This window comes from Xiphophorus maculatus, chromosome 23 (genome assembly GCF_002775205.1).
Source record: "Xiphophorus maculatus strain JP 163 A chromosome 23, X_maculatus-5.0-male, whole genome shotgun sequence".
Lineage (NCBI taxonomy): Eukaryota > Metazoa > Chordata > Actinopteri > Cyprinodontiformes > Poeciliidae > Xiphophorus > Xiphophorus maculatus.
In genome coordinates, this window is record NC_036465.1 from 22,380,149 (window position 1) to 22,397,632 (window position 17,484).

General features: G+C 38.5%; 1 protein-coding gene across 1 annotated transcript; it reads right to left on the reverse strand.

Annotated features, from left to right (window-relative positions):
* Positions 1–812: 812 nt before the first annotated feature.
* LOC102225505 (clathrin interactor 1) lies at positions 813–14,681 on the reverse strand. Its single transcript, XM_023328766.1, has 12 exons — positions 14,511–14,681; positions 9,993–10,097; positions 8,950–9,046; positions 8,697–8,805; positions 8,311–8,475; positions 7,999–8,185; positions 6,814–7,030; positions 6,610–6,700; positions 5,358–5,423; positions 4,632–4,939; positions 3,070–3,262; positions 813–2,954 (listed from the first exon to the last, which is right to left on the reverse strand). The coding sequence occupies exons 1-12, from the start codon at positions 14,549–14,551 to the stop codon at positions 2,659–2,661; spliced, it is 1,875 nt and encodes a 624-aa protein (XP_023184534.1). The 5' UTR covers positions 14,552–14,681; the 3' UTR covers positions 813–2,658.
* Positions 14,682–17,484: the final 2,803 nt, after the last annotated feature.

A 17,484-nucleotide genomic window follows, 5' to 3' on the forward strand; every position in this document is an offset into this window, starting at 1 on the left:
GGTTCTAATAGTTTATATCTGCAGCTTTAACTACATTGTCTTTACAGTCAATATGACACTGAGCTAATGGCTGCTCCAACTTTCGCCATTTTAATTCTGACTTGAAGGATTACAAAAGTATCCAATACATTACATTACGGTGTCCGCACATCCGTAAAAAGTCTTAAATTCATGTATCTAAAGTTAAGGTTTTGAAATGTCTTAAATTCAATTCTGAAAAGTAAGTTGCCTTAAATCACAGAACTACTTAATTTCGTATATTTTGTTGTTTTTTCTCACTGGAATTTTCTGTCAGGCAAAAGTTTAAGTCGCATGCAGACATCTTCATAACGTTCTGTGACTAGAGATGGTTGAGGCCATCAGTAACGCAACGCTAACATACCGTTGTTAGTTACCTAGCTTTTTTGGGGGGGGTCTAATGGCTAAGTGCCACTTGGTTGGACGAAGTTTGTACATTTCTATGGATTTTCTTAAGTCTTACATTTGAGATAGTGAAACCTACAGAAACCGCATTATCGCACAAAAAACTTGATTTTACTTTCTCCTCCTCATATTGATCTGAGTTTTATACCACACAAGTTCTGCCTTTCCAGCTGTCCCAAATGAAATCCTTTGTAACTTTAGGTTACCTGCAATGTAATGCGTTTGGCAGTCATGTACAGCCCTCCCATCTCTTTATTAGCTCAAACAATAAAGTTTAACTCACATTAACTAAACTCAATTTAGAAGCCAAATGCGTTGGCTTCACTTTTTGCTGCTTGAAGCACTTTTGAATGAGGCTAATGACACAGCACACCAAATAACACACATCATTAACAAATTTAAATCAACTGTTTAATGTTGTCCATAAGGAATCTTGACATTCAAATCAGAATGGGAGTAAATGCAAGATCTCATTTTCTCAGAGGGTTTCTCGTACATTTGCATATACTAGTGTTTCAGTAACAATCCCATTTTAAAAAGAGGACAAAAAAATTGATTTAAAGTAGAAAACAAAATGCATAAAACAATTTCTGATATACATTAGAAACAACAGCAAACAGATTTTGGTCATTTTAATGCTTCAGACATCAACCCCAGGCTACTATGTGTTACTGCGCTCAGCTGCTTGAGCCCTTAAGGAGAGTCGGAAAGCGCAGGTTGAATCCTCCTGAGAGGATACTGCCTTCTTCTGTTGTTGAATTATTTATCTCAGACACAAACAAAAGGAAAGGTCCAGCCGGCGCAGTTCAATTTTGATTATCAATCACTCATTAACAAGGGTCAAGAGGCAGCTGATCGGCAGGCACTTGGAATCACTTAGGACCAACCATGTTCACATGTTAACACAAACTAACTGCGGTGTGCAGCTGAATTCGCTTAAAAAGTTCCTTGTCCTCCTTTAATGTGTACCTGACGAGTTGCAAAGCACACCGACTAGGACCGGCGATTCTTGTGACGTTAAAAACTCATCCGAGGCCGTCGTAACAATGTGCAAGAACAGCGATGACGGAAGGCACTATATACCACCAAAACAAACGAATGGTCAACATTTCACAGAGATGCATCTTAACAGCTTGCGTTAACACCTGAGGTGCTGAGAGAATACGTTTGTGTGTTTGGAACTGAAGCTATCACTGGCCTTAATAGTTCGGACACAATTAAAAGAAAAAACAAAAACAAAGGTGCATGGGACAAAACACAGTAAAACTATTTTATCTTCTATGTGTGACAGAGTTTCATTGTATCTGCTTAGGGGAAGGGGAAAAAAAAAACTGTTGTAATAAAAATCCCATATCCCTCCATCACCCCTCGCCCCCTACATGAGGCAGTTTTCATTGATTATCTCGCTTGGACGCAAACTGATTATAATATTCTTCATAAGTAAAATATATATAGATATCTTCTAATAAGAAAGGCCACAAATTACACTTTACCAAAAGGAGCCGTTCCTTGAATTAATCAACAACTTTTCACTGCAAACAATTAATAATAATTGCCCCCCAACTGTAACACTTAAAGCCACATTTGGAGTGTGGACACATATGTACAAAGAGAATGCATTCATGTGCTTTGCCGTAGATCTCGATTCATATCAGATTTAGTCTGTAAGATGCAACTCGTCACATTTTCGCTGCCTCTCAGTGAACTTCATAACTTATTGCAAGGGCTCCAGATTTCTATTTACACGTCATAGGAAGACAGAGACCGAAGAAAAAAAAAAAAACAAAGAGACATTCTTTGACATGTTAAGGTTAAAATGGCTGATCATGTTATCCAAATGAATCATTAGATAGTTATTTAATAAATGGAGCTATTAATATACGTTTATTTTTGCTACTCTGATTTTGTGTGATTGAGGTTATAAAGCAAATCCCCCTGACATTTTCTCAGTGGCACTGTCTTCTCACTGAATAATAAATCGAACAAGGCACACCATCTTGACGTCTAACCATCATGCCAGACCACACACATCATTGGTTCAATCATCGCGCATTCATTTAGATCCACATCACTACAGAATTGTTAAAAGAAAAAAACAAACAGGGAGATGGCAGGGTGTTAATATGATAGTTGACATTTTTTCAAGTACTCTTTGTTTGGAGCTCATGATGATCCTTCACTCACGGACGGCAAGAGACTGCCTCCATTACCGCTAATCTCTGCTCTCTGGTTCCATCACTTTCCGAAGTTGCCAAAGTCAGCAAAGGCGTCGTGTTTGGGCTGTTGGACCATTGCAGGGTGCATTCCCATCCCCATTCCCATTCCTCCGGGCATTCCCATGGTCATACCTCCCTGTGGCATCCCCATGTTTATCCCCATCCCCATCATGCCCTGGTTAGGAACCATCCCCATCCCCATCCCCATGCCAGCTCCAGGCTGCATCATGGCATTAGCAGGAGGTCTGACCGGTGTAGGTCCAAGATTCATACTGGAAAATCCCTGGGTGAGCATGTTGGGAGCCGGCTGATTGCCTGGGAATCCCAAAAGACAGAAGTAAGTACAAGTGCTTCATTTTGAGACACTTTTGAATGACAAGAAGACTTGAGAAGAAACAAAGTGATTACGCTTGCTGCTGGTTCAGCTCACCTTGCTGGAGGGTGTTGAGGCTGGGCTGGCTAGGCTTGGGAGGCTGCATGCCAGGCCCCAGAAAGTCCAGGTTGATGTTAACCGAGTGATCGGACCAAGTGGAAGGAAGGGACGCTTTGGCTCCAGGGCCTTGTGAGGCCATTCCTGGCTGCATGGGCTGTGGCTGCAGAGGACCGCCCATGTTAGGGATGGGCTGGTAAAAAACATGTATGTAAGAATAGACAAAATGCTGAAACAAGCCAATAATCCACAGTCAAAAGGGTTAAAAGATCCAACACTGAAAAATCTAAGATGGAAATTTGCAGTTTCATACTTTAAAGGTCTAAAACCTTCAGTGTGACCCACTTAACCCCCACGCAATCTGCCCATGCATTTTCTGAACTCTGGAAAACACACCACCTAAAGTAACAGGAGAAAATGGGTGGCGTGGGTGTCAGAGCAGCAAAACAGAGTTTTAAGTAGGTCACCCTTGTAACTGAAAAATATGGTCGACATGTAAGAGCTTTTGTTAAATTTGCAATGTTTTTCAAACTCCTGTCTCATTCTGATAAGAGATGGCAAGAGAAGTGGGTGGTTAGTTGGAGAAATGAACATCTGGTGATGTTAACGCCCTACCAGCATGCAGGTCAACACAAGATAATTCTCCAATAATTAGGCTAGCTTAAAGATGCCTTCAGCAAAGAATTATAAATTACAGAATCAATAAGTAAACATCATTAGTGCAGGACTGGTTCTGTCTTATCAGTTTCTTTCAATGGGTTCATTTTCTTTTAGGGTGTTTGCTAGTCTTCCAATTCAGAATCAGCACATAACCAACGTGTTAATATTTTACTTGTTTTTTAAGAAGTTGGGGAATGTTATTGAAATGTTTTGAAAAGTACTAATCTGAATGCCAAGAACATACTGAATAAAAATAATTCAAAGTATTTCAGAAAACCAGATATAATTGCATGTATTTTGAACTATTATAATAGTCAGTAATGGCTCTTGGCTTAAGATAATTTAAGGTGGCTGCAGGTATGCCAATATCACTGTATTTTACTGTATTTACACCAACACATTTGGGAAATAATGATTTAATTGTTAGCATTTCAGAAACAGAAATCCTTACAATAAGGTCATCAGTAGAAAAGCAGGAATTTTTTAAGCTACCAAAATGAATTACTGAAATTACAATAATGCTATGCGTAGCATTAAGTAAACATATAGCATAAACATCTGTTAAATTTTGTAGTATTTTTGAGGTGCTCAGTGTGAAGTATTATAACTTTTTGCCTTTTGGCCTATATTGGCTATTTAATTATCTGGGCTATTTGCTCAGGTCTGCAGACAGCTGCCTGACAGACATGTCACTAGAAGTTTGCTAGCTTTCGTTTTACATCAGTGATGGGTGGTGCTTCTTTACTTTCCAACCCGTGATCGTCTATTGTTTTCATGACCAGACAAACACAAAAGTTAGATATTTTTGTAGGCAAGAGAAAAGTAGAATATCGCCAGTATGCGGCAAAATCCTGCTCTATTTCATGAGTTTTCCATGTTAGGCTGAGTTCAGGCAAACCTACCTGTGACACTGGCTGAGGCATGATGTTGGTGCTCAGTGTCTGTGTGCTGCTCATGCTAAAGTTGAGGCTCTGGGAGGAAGTGAGGGTCTGAGTCGGTCCCATCAAGTCAAACAGGTCTGCCGAGGCGGGAGCCGGGACCGCTGCCGCCACAACCGGGATCGGGGCTGTAGGGGAAGCTGTTGCCATGGCTCCAAAAAGGTCACTTCCACTGTTTTCAGGACTCTGAGCAGATGCTGGAATCTGGCCTCCAGGAAAAGCATTCCACTCACCAAACTCTCCATTGGGGCTGGAGACTGCTGCTGCAGACACTAGAGAAAAACAATCTGTTTGATTTTTCCTGTCTAGATAATTTATTATTAGAGCTGAACCTGTTTCCACAAGATGGGGTAAAAGTCAAATTTGAGCCAAGTTTTCTCTTTATTCAGAACATTTTCAGTGACCACTGGTGCTGCGTTTTAAATTTTCATTAAACTGGCCCAGCTTGTTGTCTTTCATAGAGTTCCTCCCCCCACCTCTACCAACTTCTTCTCCTGTCCCCGTCTCCTTGTCATCCATAACAGGAGTTGATGTGTGTCTGTTCTTATTATGCAGAGCAGGTAGCAGGCTCCATATGGCCAGGGCTGCCTCCCAACATATTCCTGAATATTCTAGCAGCATGGCTGCAACAGGACAGCATACTCCAAGGAAAGAAAGAAAGAAAGAAAGAAAAAAACTCTTAAAACATACCAGATCCTGAGACCTGTCCAGTTGAGGCAGCAGGTGAGTTGAAGTCAGCAAATCCGCCAAAGAGATCTACGGCGAAAAATAAAAAGTAAAAGTTTTAAACAGGTAAATTCCAGGTGTCAATCTTGTTTAGTTAGCATTCCTTCAGTGTTGAGGTGTCAGAGGGGGTGGTAGGAGGACAGGTGGAGGAGCCCAAACATCTGTTCAGTGCTCCCAACCTCTTCATTCGCCAGGGACTCCTCCAGAAAACATCTGGTGTACTTAGTTCCTATAGATCATCTCCCTCCCCCAAACCTGAAGCCTAGCAGCAGCAGCTGGGCATCATCACTTCCAGCAGGGTCTCCTGTGTTCCTGCAGCTACCGCGAGACGTCTTAATCAGGTTAGTCCAGGGTTTACTGGAGGTTACTACTGGAAGTGCAAGCATGACTGGTTTCTCTGCTTGGAATCCATTCAATTTTGTTGACTTAACACGGAGAAAGGAGCTCATGAATTAAATGTTTCACAAAATAGTTCACAATCACCCGTGACATTCCACAATATGCATGATGTCAGGGTATCAGAAGGTTTCAGCAAATTGAATTAAATTTAAGACTGAAAAAACTATGGACATAAAGAATGGTTGGAGGATCCAGCTATGTTACCATCAAGCATAGTATCCATCCATTGGGAGAGGTGCTGGTGCCCATCTCCAGCTGTCAATGGGTGAGAGGCAGGGTACACCCTGGACAGATTTCCAGTCCATCGCAGTCAAGCATAGTAAAAATTGTGACGTTTCTAGGGTCTGTTTGTGGCTCTTGGCAGTAGCTCTGTGCTTCTCACACTGCATATGAATCAATACAACCTTAACCCACACATTCATTCGTACACACAGACAGACAAGTGGGCTAGCAACATGTGCATTTTTTAAGCAAATTGTAAAAACATTTTTTACTTTTGTCACATCCTGTGTGTTGGGTTTCACTCAGAGTGAGTTGTGTTGAGTCCATAACCCATGATAAATGCAAAAAATCTAGCTAGCAAGGGCATGTTAGCGGCTAGTTTCTGTTAGCCTCAACTGCTTTCACAGAACACAATGTACATGTTTGCATCTGACTGAAACTTTCGTCTGACAGAAATGTCCCATAAGGGGAAAAAAAACCCATATATAAGTATTTATAAGATTAATTGCCCTGAAAATTTAAGGCATTTTAAGACCTTTATTTTAGATGCATGAAGTTAAGGCTTTTTAGAGGCATCTTGGATGTGGTGGTGTACCTGTGGCAGCAGGCTGGCTGGGTGTGGTGTCCACCATCAGGAGATCAGCCAGGCCTGTACTGGCAGGTTGGGGTGCTGCAGCTGGCTGGGTCTGGATGAAAAAAAAAAAGTTGCATTTGCAGGACGAAAACGTGACCACAGATCCACACCAACAACATTTTTTAAATAACTGTAATTTCTTCAGGTCAGCTGTGCAGTTGCTACCTGTTTAGCAGTGGTATCTGGGCTCTTGTCTCCCATGTAGTGGGCTGCGGCCCCCAGGTCCACTTTTCTGGACGGTACTCCTCTCTTCCGTGTTGCTGTTGTCTCGGTTGCCTGGACGATTTGTACGCTCTTGGTTGTAACAGTCTCCTCTTCGTCTTTAAACTCTCTTTTTGACTGGCCGTTGTACGAAGAACGATCCCGGTCCTCATCGTTGTCACTGCAGGAAGAGAAAGAAAGAAAAAAAAAAAAGCAAGGCTGCTCTTAGAACTTGGATAACTTTTTGAACTAGATTAAACTGCAGGCAACTGATTAATTTCTGCACACAAACACTGGTATTCTAAGTTATTGACGTGAGAAAGAGATAACGCCTTCTTTAGCATGTCTGGTAACTCCGGTTGATCTGATTTTATTCCTGATGTAACTAATTCACGGATAGGGCTGTTGAGATCTCGTCCTGTAGTTTCTGTACTGCTGCTCCGAGGTCTTGAGTTTGAAAACAATTTTCTAAAGGGAGACCAATCAGGGCAGCAGGAGATGCTTCAGAACCAAAGTTTGAAGAACATTTCCTTTCTTCCCCTGAAAATGCATTATCCTTACTTTAGATTCACATACTGCCCTCCATCTTTTATTGATCGAGTTTTGGGCCAACTTCACTTTACCTGAAAACAGGAATTTAATCACTGAGCAACAGTGCAGTGTTTTTTTCTTAGAAATTCAGGTAGAACAGTTCTGACATTGACTTCTCTTCAGGTCTGGTTTAGCACAAAGAATATCTTGGGTATTTCTGTGTGGGGGCTTCTTGTCTTGCGAATCTCTTCAAACTTTTAGTAATTCCTAATCCAATCAAGCCTGGGGACATGATTATCTCACATCCCTGATTATCAATAAACTTTGCATCACTGGTGAGAAGTTTTACATTTGTCTTAAAAATCAGAAAAACAAATATTTATACTCTTGTTAGAGAACAGAAATATGTAAAAAAAAAAAAAAAAAGTTGGATTAATAGACCAGGATATGAACAGGTATGAAGATCATACAATATTTCCATAATCAGTCAATGTTTAAGTAATCTCAGACACAATGTAAAATGTTTAAGATAAATTTTTAAACAGCAACCCCAAAGAAATTTTCTTCCTTTTTTGTTTTTTTTTGATAATAAGAACTTCAATGCCAGCTTTCTTGTACCTGAATCGATCTGGGGAGTCGTCTCTGTCCTTCTTCCTAAACCTGCTTATCGTATCGTCAATGGTGCTGCCGATTTTGTCACTTATTTCCCCCAACTTTTCACTGAAGGGGAAAGGTCCTTTATTCTTCTCCCAGTCATCGTCCCACTTTCCACGGCTTTCACCACTGGAGTCGTACCTGTCCCCCGCTGATGAGAAAAAACATCACCGCACGTAAACTAAATGAAAAATACTTGTGATTTTCAGGTACTTTTTAAATTTTTTTCAAAAATATATAAAAAAAATCATCCAGATACAGAACTGTATTACTTACAGTAACCTCGAAATCCCATACTGTCAGAGGAAACACCGACGAACTTGTCTTTGTTCTTTTTTGCCTTTTTCCGTTCTTCCCTCAGTCTGTCGTCGTCCTGAACAAATTCTATGAGCTCCTTCACCTTCTGACGAACATTTACTCCTTGATCCTTCCCATTCTCGTCTAGTGACAGATTGAAGACAAGAAAAAGGAAAAAAATAAAAAAATCATGACATTTATTGTTAAACATGTTTTGATACAGGGACAACAAACTCCAAATAAACTGCTTTAATAGATTTCCAACTCCAAAATCCTCTTTTCCCATTTGATAAACAACACAAATCAAAATAGTGATAATAAAAACAAAAGTATAACAAGAGAGAAATAATGAAAGTATATCTTACCCACAAAGTGATAACTTTCCAGCGATCTCAGGTCATACAGATGTTCTCTGGAACTGGTTACAACCCTTTCCGACCCATTCCTGATTAGATGTGCCAACAATAGCAAGGACTATGAAAAAAAAATCAATTACTGATTAATCAAAATCTCACAAAACCAACTGTTCTGTCAAAATAACTCTTGAAATGAAACCAGCACTTGGGAGTCTGTCACTTGGTATGAACTAGAGCTCTGTGTTTGTGTGAGGCTCCAAACCTTGTAGACTCTCCTCCAGTTCTTCTTGTTGTCCCTCAACATGCGGCCCCACAGCATGTTCATTACCTCTGGGAACTGCTCATACATGAAGGTGGCTCTGTTTACACAACCACACAAAGGATAAGAGGAAGTCAACAGTCTTTAACAAATGTGTACATTGTAATGAAAGACAAAGTTATTTCAGGTAATGCAAATTTATTTGCATTTCCTTTTATTAAGTACAAATGAAAAGACGTATCGCTTTGAATTGGGCTTCAACTAACTGACTGTTTGCTTTTTGGTCCTATTCTTACAGAATTTAAACTATAAATTAGTGTTAGCTAAATGTAATGTACTCCAAACGTTACGATTTTGTCTACCTGGAACATTAGCAAGTCAAAGAAAGTAATACTAGATTTTCTGTGTTGCAAAATTCTCTCTCTAAGCAATTAAAATGCACAACTGCACAAATCAAAATTTCCAGACAATATTAATAAACAATTCAGTCAACTTTAACCCCAAGTATACAAATCAGACTAAATCAATGCAGAATCATTTAGTTTCCAGGTGAATCGACTACTTCATGTTTCCCTGTTATTAAGATGTATATATTTTTGAAATGATCAATGTCATTAAAAAGAAACAAACACAGGAAATGCATTTCTCATTTTGGTCAAGAAAAAACTGAACAATACAATATATTCTTTTCAAATCCCAATAAGGGAGAGTAAGTTATTGATGTTATTTAAACCATAGTAACTGTACTAAAAGATGAACTGCATCCATTCATAGGAAACGATGGATTATTCTTAGCTTCATTTACAAGGTGCATGTTGCACAGAGAGAGTAAATCGTTTGTGAACATAATTCCAGGGTAATTTCATAAACAACCAAACCAGAGCTGTTTCTTCCTGGGAAGAATGTGTAATGCTGGAGACAAAGACTTTAGTCACAAATTTAATGAGGGGCACACTCAAAATGAAAGCATTAAGAAAAGGAAACAATAAGTCCCTTTAAGAGGCTCCTAAGGGTGTGGAGATCATGACATCTTCTGCTCTTCTTACCTTGAAATTTCAGTCATCAGCTGCCCTGATGGTCCCCAGGGATCGTCATTGGTGGCTTCTCTGACTTTAGACTCCACCTCTGAGTAGTTCATCACCACATTGGTTCTATATTCAATCAATTAAACAACAAAACAAACAAAAAAAAACATGAATCTTGGCATCTTATCTTGGAATATGGCCACAGCTGAAACCACAACACAGACAATAAAAAGACAAAAGGTCTTTCAGTGATGGCCACACCCATGCTTTGATCCCTATTTAAAACAAAAACAGCAACAAGGAGCACTTATACAAATCAGAAATGAGGGGGAAGACAAGCTAATGGAAAGTCAAACTCCACGTACTATAGAAAGTAAACAGGACATGTTAATGAGTAAAACAAGGCTGGACTGACCAAGGATAAGCTTTATTCTAACACTCAATAAGTACCTGTGGAAAGAACACAAGTGCAAAAAGAAAACATAAAGACTACAGCTATTTTTGCAGTGCAGTGCAGCAAAACAAAAACGATAGAAGTGCTTAAATTTTATTTGGGATTATAGCAAAAACAATTGTCTTTCAATGAAATGCGTACTAAGCAAGTCAAATATATTAATAATATCATTTCTGAAGCGGCAAACATTCACAAAGCATGCAGGAACGTCAAACAAACTGACTTTCTGGGACAGAATGCTTTAAAGCCTGAAAAATCTGGGCATATATATGGTGCATTAACACCTGATAAACTCAATATAGGACAGCACCCGGAAAAGAGATGTTGCAGATTTGTTTTACAAAAAAAAGACAAGCATGTCATCTTAATTTGAGCATCGTTTGCAACTCACGGAGCTCTATATCCACTTTCAGAGCACTGCTGTCTGTAAGCCAGAAACTATCATTTATTATAATAATAATAATAATAATAATAAAGACATCCAATAACAAGGCCTGTCAAAGCTTCATTATGGGTACGGCCAACAATCTGAAACTTGTGCCTAATCAAGAAGGTCTTAAGACGTTGTCTAGAATTAACAGAGCTTTGTGCTGCATAGTTTTAAATTTAGACTTTGTTAGGATCGGATCACGTTAATTTTATTTAGTAAACTATTTTAAAAACCACGCTAGTTTGCGCGAAGTATTAAAATCAGTCTTAGTGGTTAATGTTAAGTAAATGTTGAAATATCTCACAATTTAGTGACCAAACTTTAATACAGAAAAGATTACAGACAAGCTGTAGTCTTCCAAATCACCTCAAAGGAGCACAGAGTAATGAAGCATCTATTGCTACACACTGCCAGTCTTCTGCTTGTAGAAGGTCACTACATTTTCTTAAATAAAAATAAAAGAAGTGACTGTCGTTAAACACTGACAACTAGGGTGTGGCAACGTAAAGATCGCCAATTACTCTTACTGAGATCAGGCTCTCTTAAAACCACAGCTGGTACATAAAAGGCCGACTGCAAGATAGCAATTTGAATTGAGAGGAACCACCAAACCAGCTAATACCAGATTATTTTTATAGAAAAAAAGAACAACACATATATGCAATAAGAAACAAACCTGTTTATTTTGGAATAAAGTCAATATAGCCATGTGCTCTAGCTAAAACTGCAATATATTTTTCTACCATTAGCAAAAGATCCGTGGGTTAGATTATGTTGCACATACAATAACATGGTGTCGCCGCTGCATTATTATCCAAGTTACAAACTGCATACAGCTTGAATTACTTAGAAATATGAAAATATATAAAATTTGGTTCCTGGCTGAAATTCAGAAACACACAACAAGAGTATGATGCAACATTCTTCTGTCTTCGCTAAGGTGGCTGCTCTCCTTGCTATCTGTGAGATCAAACAGAAGTTCTGATGCTTCCAGGGTGACACATCAGAACGCAGATTTCCGCTGCCGCAGCGCAGAGCAAAACGCTTTCCTGGCTGTTAGCAGAGGACTTTAGTGAGTTTTTAATCTGTCAACAAAAACAAGGTGCTGCCGGGGTTTACGTAAATGACTCAAGTTTGGTGACACGACTTTAATTGTTTTGTTAAACGAGAGAAAAATCAGCATGAAGGAAAATACCTTAGTCAGTTTCAACCCCTGTTTCTCTTCCCCCGACATCCACTAACAAACGAGATGTTTTACACGAGGTCACACTCCAGAAAGGCGAGTGCATCCACGAGAATAAAAGTCTTCAGTAGACTCAATAGCATTCTATTGTCTGGGTTTGCAAAATTAAACCTTTGAAGGGAGGAAATGTTGTGCAATACCCTAATACAGCTCAGAGCACAGGACAGCACACCACCCTTTGTTCAGCCAGCAGCTCTAAACAAATTACGGCCCAAAACAGAACGAGATGTTGCCCAACTGTAGTGCTGGCAGGCGGAACAGTAAAAGAACCAAATTGATGGCCTTTCATGGCACTTTTGTTAACTCCTCGAAAAACAAACACGAAGGTATTTTCTCTAAATGCCTTTAATTGCCGTTAGCCCAGGTGACTTAGCAAGTACAAGATTTATTATGTTGTAAAACAAACCAAAAACATTTGACTCAAAGAAATTTCCGTTCTTAAGAAATCAACTAGATGTCCACTAATGAGCTGCAAACACAGCAAGGTCACAAATTGGAAACGCTCTGGCATGAATCAGATATTCCAAAACAAAATTCGGAGACATTTTTAAAGGCGAATGAGTGTTAAAAGAAGATCCTTTAATTATATGTGCTAGGACTGGTCTGCAGCAGCCATTTTTGGTTCAGTGCCTTGATCAGTCATGATGCAACCTTTGCATATGTATGGTAATAAAGTAAACATATCAAGAAAAAAATTTCATTAGCCTTTGTTTTCTGAAAAAGGGGAAAAATAATTACTTTCAGTCTGAAAGCAAAAGTTTTAAATTTACTTATGACTGGTAGATTTGTATTACTTGCATTAGCTCATGTCTTCAATCATCAATAAAACCCCTTCAAAAGAAAAATAACACAGGTCACCTGATTTCCATGTGTACGCACATGCAGTTCTAGCCTAAACAAGATCCACTGCACATCAAAATTTGGAAGTAATTTAAAGTTTGATATAAGAATTTAATTTCAGAGATTCATTACAAATGTTTACGTTAAAAAAAATGTACGAAAATTGTCTTTTGGGGAAACTGAGGAACAATAAAATACAAGACCAGCTGTTCTCTGTAGATGTTTTAGGCCATTAAACTATTATATTCTGCCGTAACAAATGTGACTTTCTGGCTGAATAAAACTTATACGAGCCAATTTATTCTAGATGCAGAACCAGAGACAAATAGGACATTCTTGAAATGTCCCTTGTTGGGCATTTTATGACAATATCTAAATGAAATTAGAAAAATATGCTAATTGTTGTCATTGCTGGTCACAGATTTCAATATAAACTTAGGAGCCTAAATTACGTAAGAATTTCACCTTTTTAAATAAAAGAGTTGTTTTTACAATTAACTATTCAGCGTCACCACATGTTTGTTCAGGATTAGGAATAACTGCAAGGTCAGTGACTCAATACAAATATCTGAACTATAAATTAGGATTAGGCTATAAACTAAACTTTCATGCATTATATAAATAGGGCTGAATTTGAATTTATGTAACTTAATTTGACTCTTTCTTTTTACATGATTGGACTGATTTGATTGCATAGATCTGTACATAAACTGGGTCAATGTATCTACAGATGAAATTTGTTGTGACTTTACACTGCATAAAAACCTGAATTGAACTGGTTTTAAACCTTCATACGTGACCATGGTATTAAGTTAAAACAAAAATCGTAAAATCGTTTGTTCTCATACACAAATTCTCTAAAAAATAGTGATCACACACAATATAGGTAAAGAAATATGTACACTACTCGATTAGTAATCCGTTTAAATACAGTTTGTGCGACAGGGAACTTTGAATTGTTTATGGCTTTGGCCGATTCAACTCCCTGAACAGGCGTCAACAAGCGAGTTGGTTGTGTAATGATTCAATGATAAACCATTATAATTTACAGTCTAGCTACAGTAGCGATGAGATAACACGGCTACAAATACGATAAACCACAAAGTGACAAAAAAATAAAAATAAAGCCATTTAAATACATTTCAAACCAAGAGAAACTAAAAAGCAGCAGACAGGACATGGGTTGCGTCTTTAAAAGTTCTTATTGATTTGAATGCCTAAGTGCTGTCAAACTAGCTTAGCTGGCTAGCCCAGTGAGCTACATAATTAGCTTGTTAGCTACGCAAGTTAGCTTGCACTTTCGAAGAAAGGACAAGAACGACCCAAAATAACTCGTGGCTCAATACTACAGTCGCCACTGGAAGCAACCAAAGAGCTCAACAAAAATGTCAAATAACCACTTTGACACTAGCAGTAGTCGTAAAAGTCACTTAAATCGGCAGTAGCGTTCAGGCTAGCTAACTTGTTAAGAGTGACGTGACGTCAAAGTTTTGGGTACGTGTCTCTTTCAAACAGGTAGACTTCAGGCACAAATGGCACCAAATAAACTCAAAATAACCGCGATATACTCACGCTTTGTCAACCAGCTCCCGCACTTTCCACATGTTCAGCATCTTGACTATGTGAAAAGGGGCTTAATGCCTCGGTAAAAACCCTTCACACCGGACGAGCACCGAAACCAAACCTTGAACTCTGAAAAGTAAACTATTCCTCACCTCCTCTATCTAGACAGGAGGCGCAAATGCACCAGGCAGACAGGAAAGGTTACTGCGAGAAATGAAATGCCCTCGTAACGTCATCGAAACTGTCCAGAGCAGCATTGGAGTTGTAGTTTATAATGGGCGCCAAACAATAACTTAAATATATGTAAAATAGAAAACATTTAAGTGACTATAGCTGCCGATTTCCTAAGGTTTTACCAGGCAGAACATCCTGACACAAAAAGTTCACGTTGGGAGGAGATGAGAGAAAATAGGAAAGGCAGAGCAAAGACCTGGAAACTTATTACAATACCACATTTATGAGTACATAAATTGCTTGATTTTCTGTAGGGTATGATGTGATAGTTTGTATGCAAGTCTCGACTTTGCCTGAGCTGCTATGCTGTAAATGTAGAGTAATAATTTGATAAATTTCAGTGCGTCTGTTTCTTGCCATAATAAATGTTAAAAGCCTGTAACTGCAGCTTAACTGTTTTCAAACATTTTACAACCACAAACTTCAGCTTCAATGTGCATATTGACCTAAATTTCTTAGCGTACATTTTAAAAACTGTGTTGCATACAAAGTAAAGGACCTTCTTTTTTTCGGGTTTCTCTTTGTTACCTTGCTGTTTATGACTTTTTGATGTTCTTAGTTCTGTGGTGCATGGTGGTTCCATGAGAACCCCATTAATTTTGCTGTGCCTCACAATGTAAAAACTATAAAGTATTATATTTTATCTATGCTAATGGAAAACTTTTTCAGCCTTTTTTTTTTTTAAAAAAAAGGATAATATAAATTTGTACTCAGCCCTCATCTTTACTCTGATACCAGTAAAAAAGAATTCAATGCAACAGAATGCTTTCAGGACCCGATAGATAAGCAATGCTTTATGTTGGAATGGTCTAGTCAAAGTCCAGATTCCAGTTTAGAATCTTTAACAAAGCATGAAATTTGAGGTTCACAGATAACCAGAGACCTCAAAAGCTCACAGAAAAGGAATCCGGAGAAACATAATTGAAAAAATGTACATAATCTGTTGAATAAAAGAGAATTAATTTATTTTTAATTGCTTTAAACAAATGAATGAACCTAAATATACAAAACAACTTAACGATTATGGTAAATGTAAAATATTGGGCTGATTTTTTGTGAAGTAGTTACATTATGATGCTTGAAAATTGTTTAAAAAATTGATACCCAATTGGAAAAAAAGCTTTTTTATTTTAGTTTATTGATTTTTTAAATATTCCATCTAGATCTGTTGCCATAAGCAACAACTCAATTGCATAATAAATTCAAAGGAGCTCAATAATTTCGATTAGCATGATTTATTGTTTTTCTCTTTTCTTCCGCTTTCCACCAAAAACTGGATGATAAAAGTCTTCATTCTGGTGAATTGGTCTCAACTATCCCTTTTTTTGAAAGACAATTTTGTTTACAGACACTTTATAATTCATTTTACTTGTTGCTTCTGTCTTTTCTTTTCTTTTTTTCGTTTCTGGATATTTAAAATGTCTCCCGATTCCAGAGTTAAATGGTCATTAGCATTTAAACATTATTTATCCCTGAGAATGTGTTCTTGCGTTTTTATGCCATTACCATTATATTGCTTCACAGTTATCTCAAAACAACAATATAATAATTTATCAGGAATTCCATCACATTATTTGAATGTTTGCAAAGTGAAAATAGTTTTGTTTCATTAGGATGTTAAAATGGTTAATGTATTCATGTATATGTTTATTTCTAAAATAGCGAACATGCCCACCTGTCCTTGTAAACTCTTGCAACTCTTGCCTGTATGTTGATCACAGTTTTCACTCGAGACAGTGATGCACATCACCCCCCCAGGATTTTTAGTTTTTTTGTCCAAATATGTCCCAGCCGCCCCAGGACTGTAATCCCACATCACAGTCAGCAGGTCACCACCCCAAGTGTGCACTCCGTCCCTCCTCATCCGGCATTCAGCCATGCTACAGTGACCCAGTGATGCTGTGTGACAGGCCGGGCAGGGCACTTGCTGTTTGTGTCAATCCAGATCAATCACTCCCTCTTCTGGACGGACAACGTCATCAACGGCCAGAAAGGTCACAGAGTGTGCTCAAGCCAGGCCCGATGTCATGAGCAGGGAGGTCAGCGTAGCATCTACACACCCTTGAATGGCTGAGTGTCAAGTATATACATATACATATATATATATATATATATATATATATATATATATATATATATATATGTATTCTTCTGGCTTGGTTGTTGATAAGATCAATCCGAGCTTTGTCTGTGTTACTTTTAGAAGTGGAAGAGTTTAATCCCCAGCAGTGGTCGCTTTATTTATTTATCCTTTTTTTTTTTTTTGCTCTCTTGTGGCTGGATTTGTGCAAAAAAGTATTAAGACTCTTTGTTTTATTGATTGGTATTCCAGAGGGTAAAATAAGCCCTCAGATGCCCTACATTTGACAGGGTTTCTGTTCTCTAATGATACATGTAAATACGGCCCATTGCTTACACTTCGGCGGAAGAGCGGGAAGGAACAACACAATAGCCAAAATACAAGCCATCTGAGGAAAAAAACAACAAGAAACAGCACTTAACGGCCCAGAATGCACCGTACCCTGGGGAGAAACCTCAATTACTGTTACACGTCCAAAAAGAAGAACTCTGGGAGAAGTGATTGCCTAGATGGAAATGGCTGTGTTTGTGCATGTGTGAGTGTTTTTTTTTCTTTTCTTTTGTGGGTGTTGGCTGGAAGAGGATGGATGGAGAGGCACTCAGTTAAAAGATCTTTCAGGAACACTTTGCCTCCGTGACGTTGACGCGAGCTGTTGATTGACGTGCACTT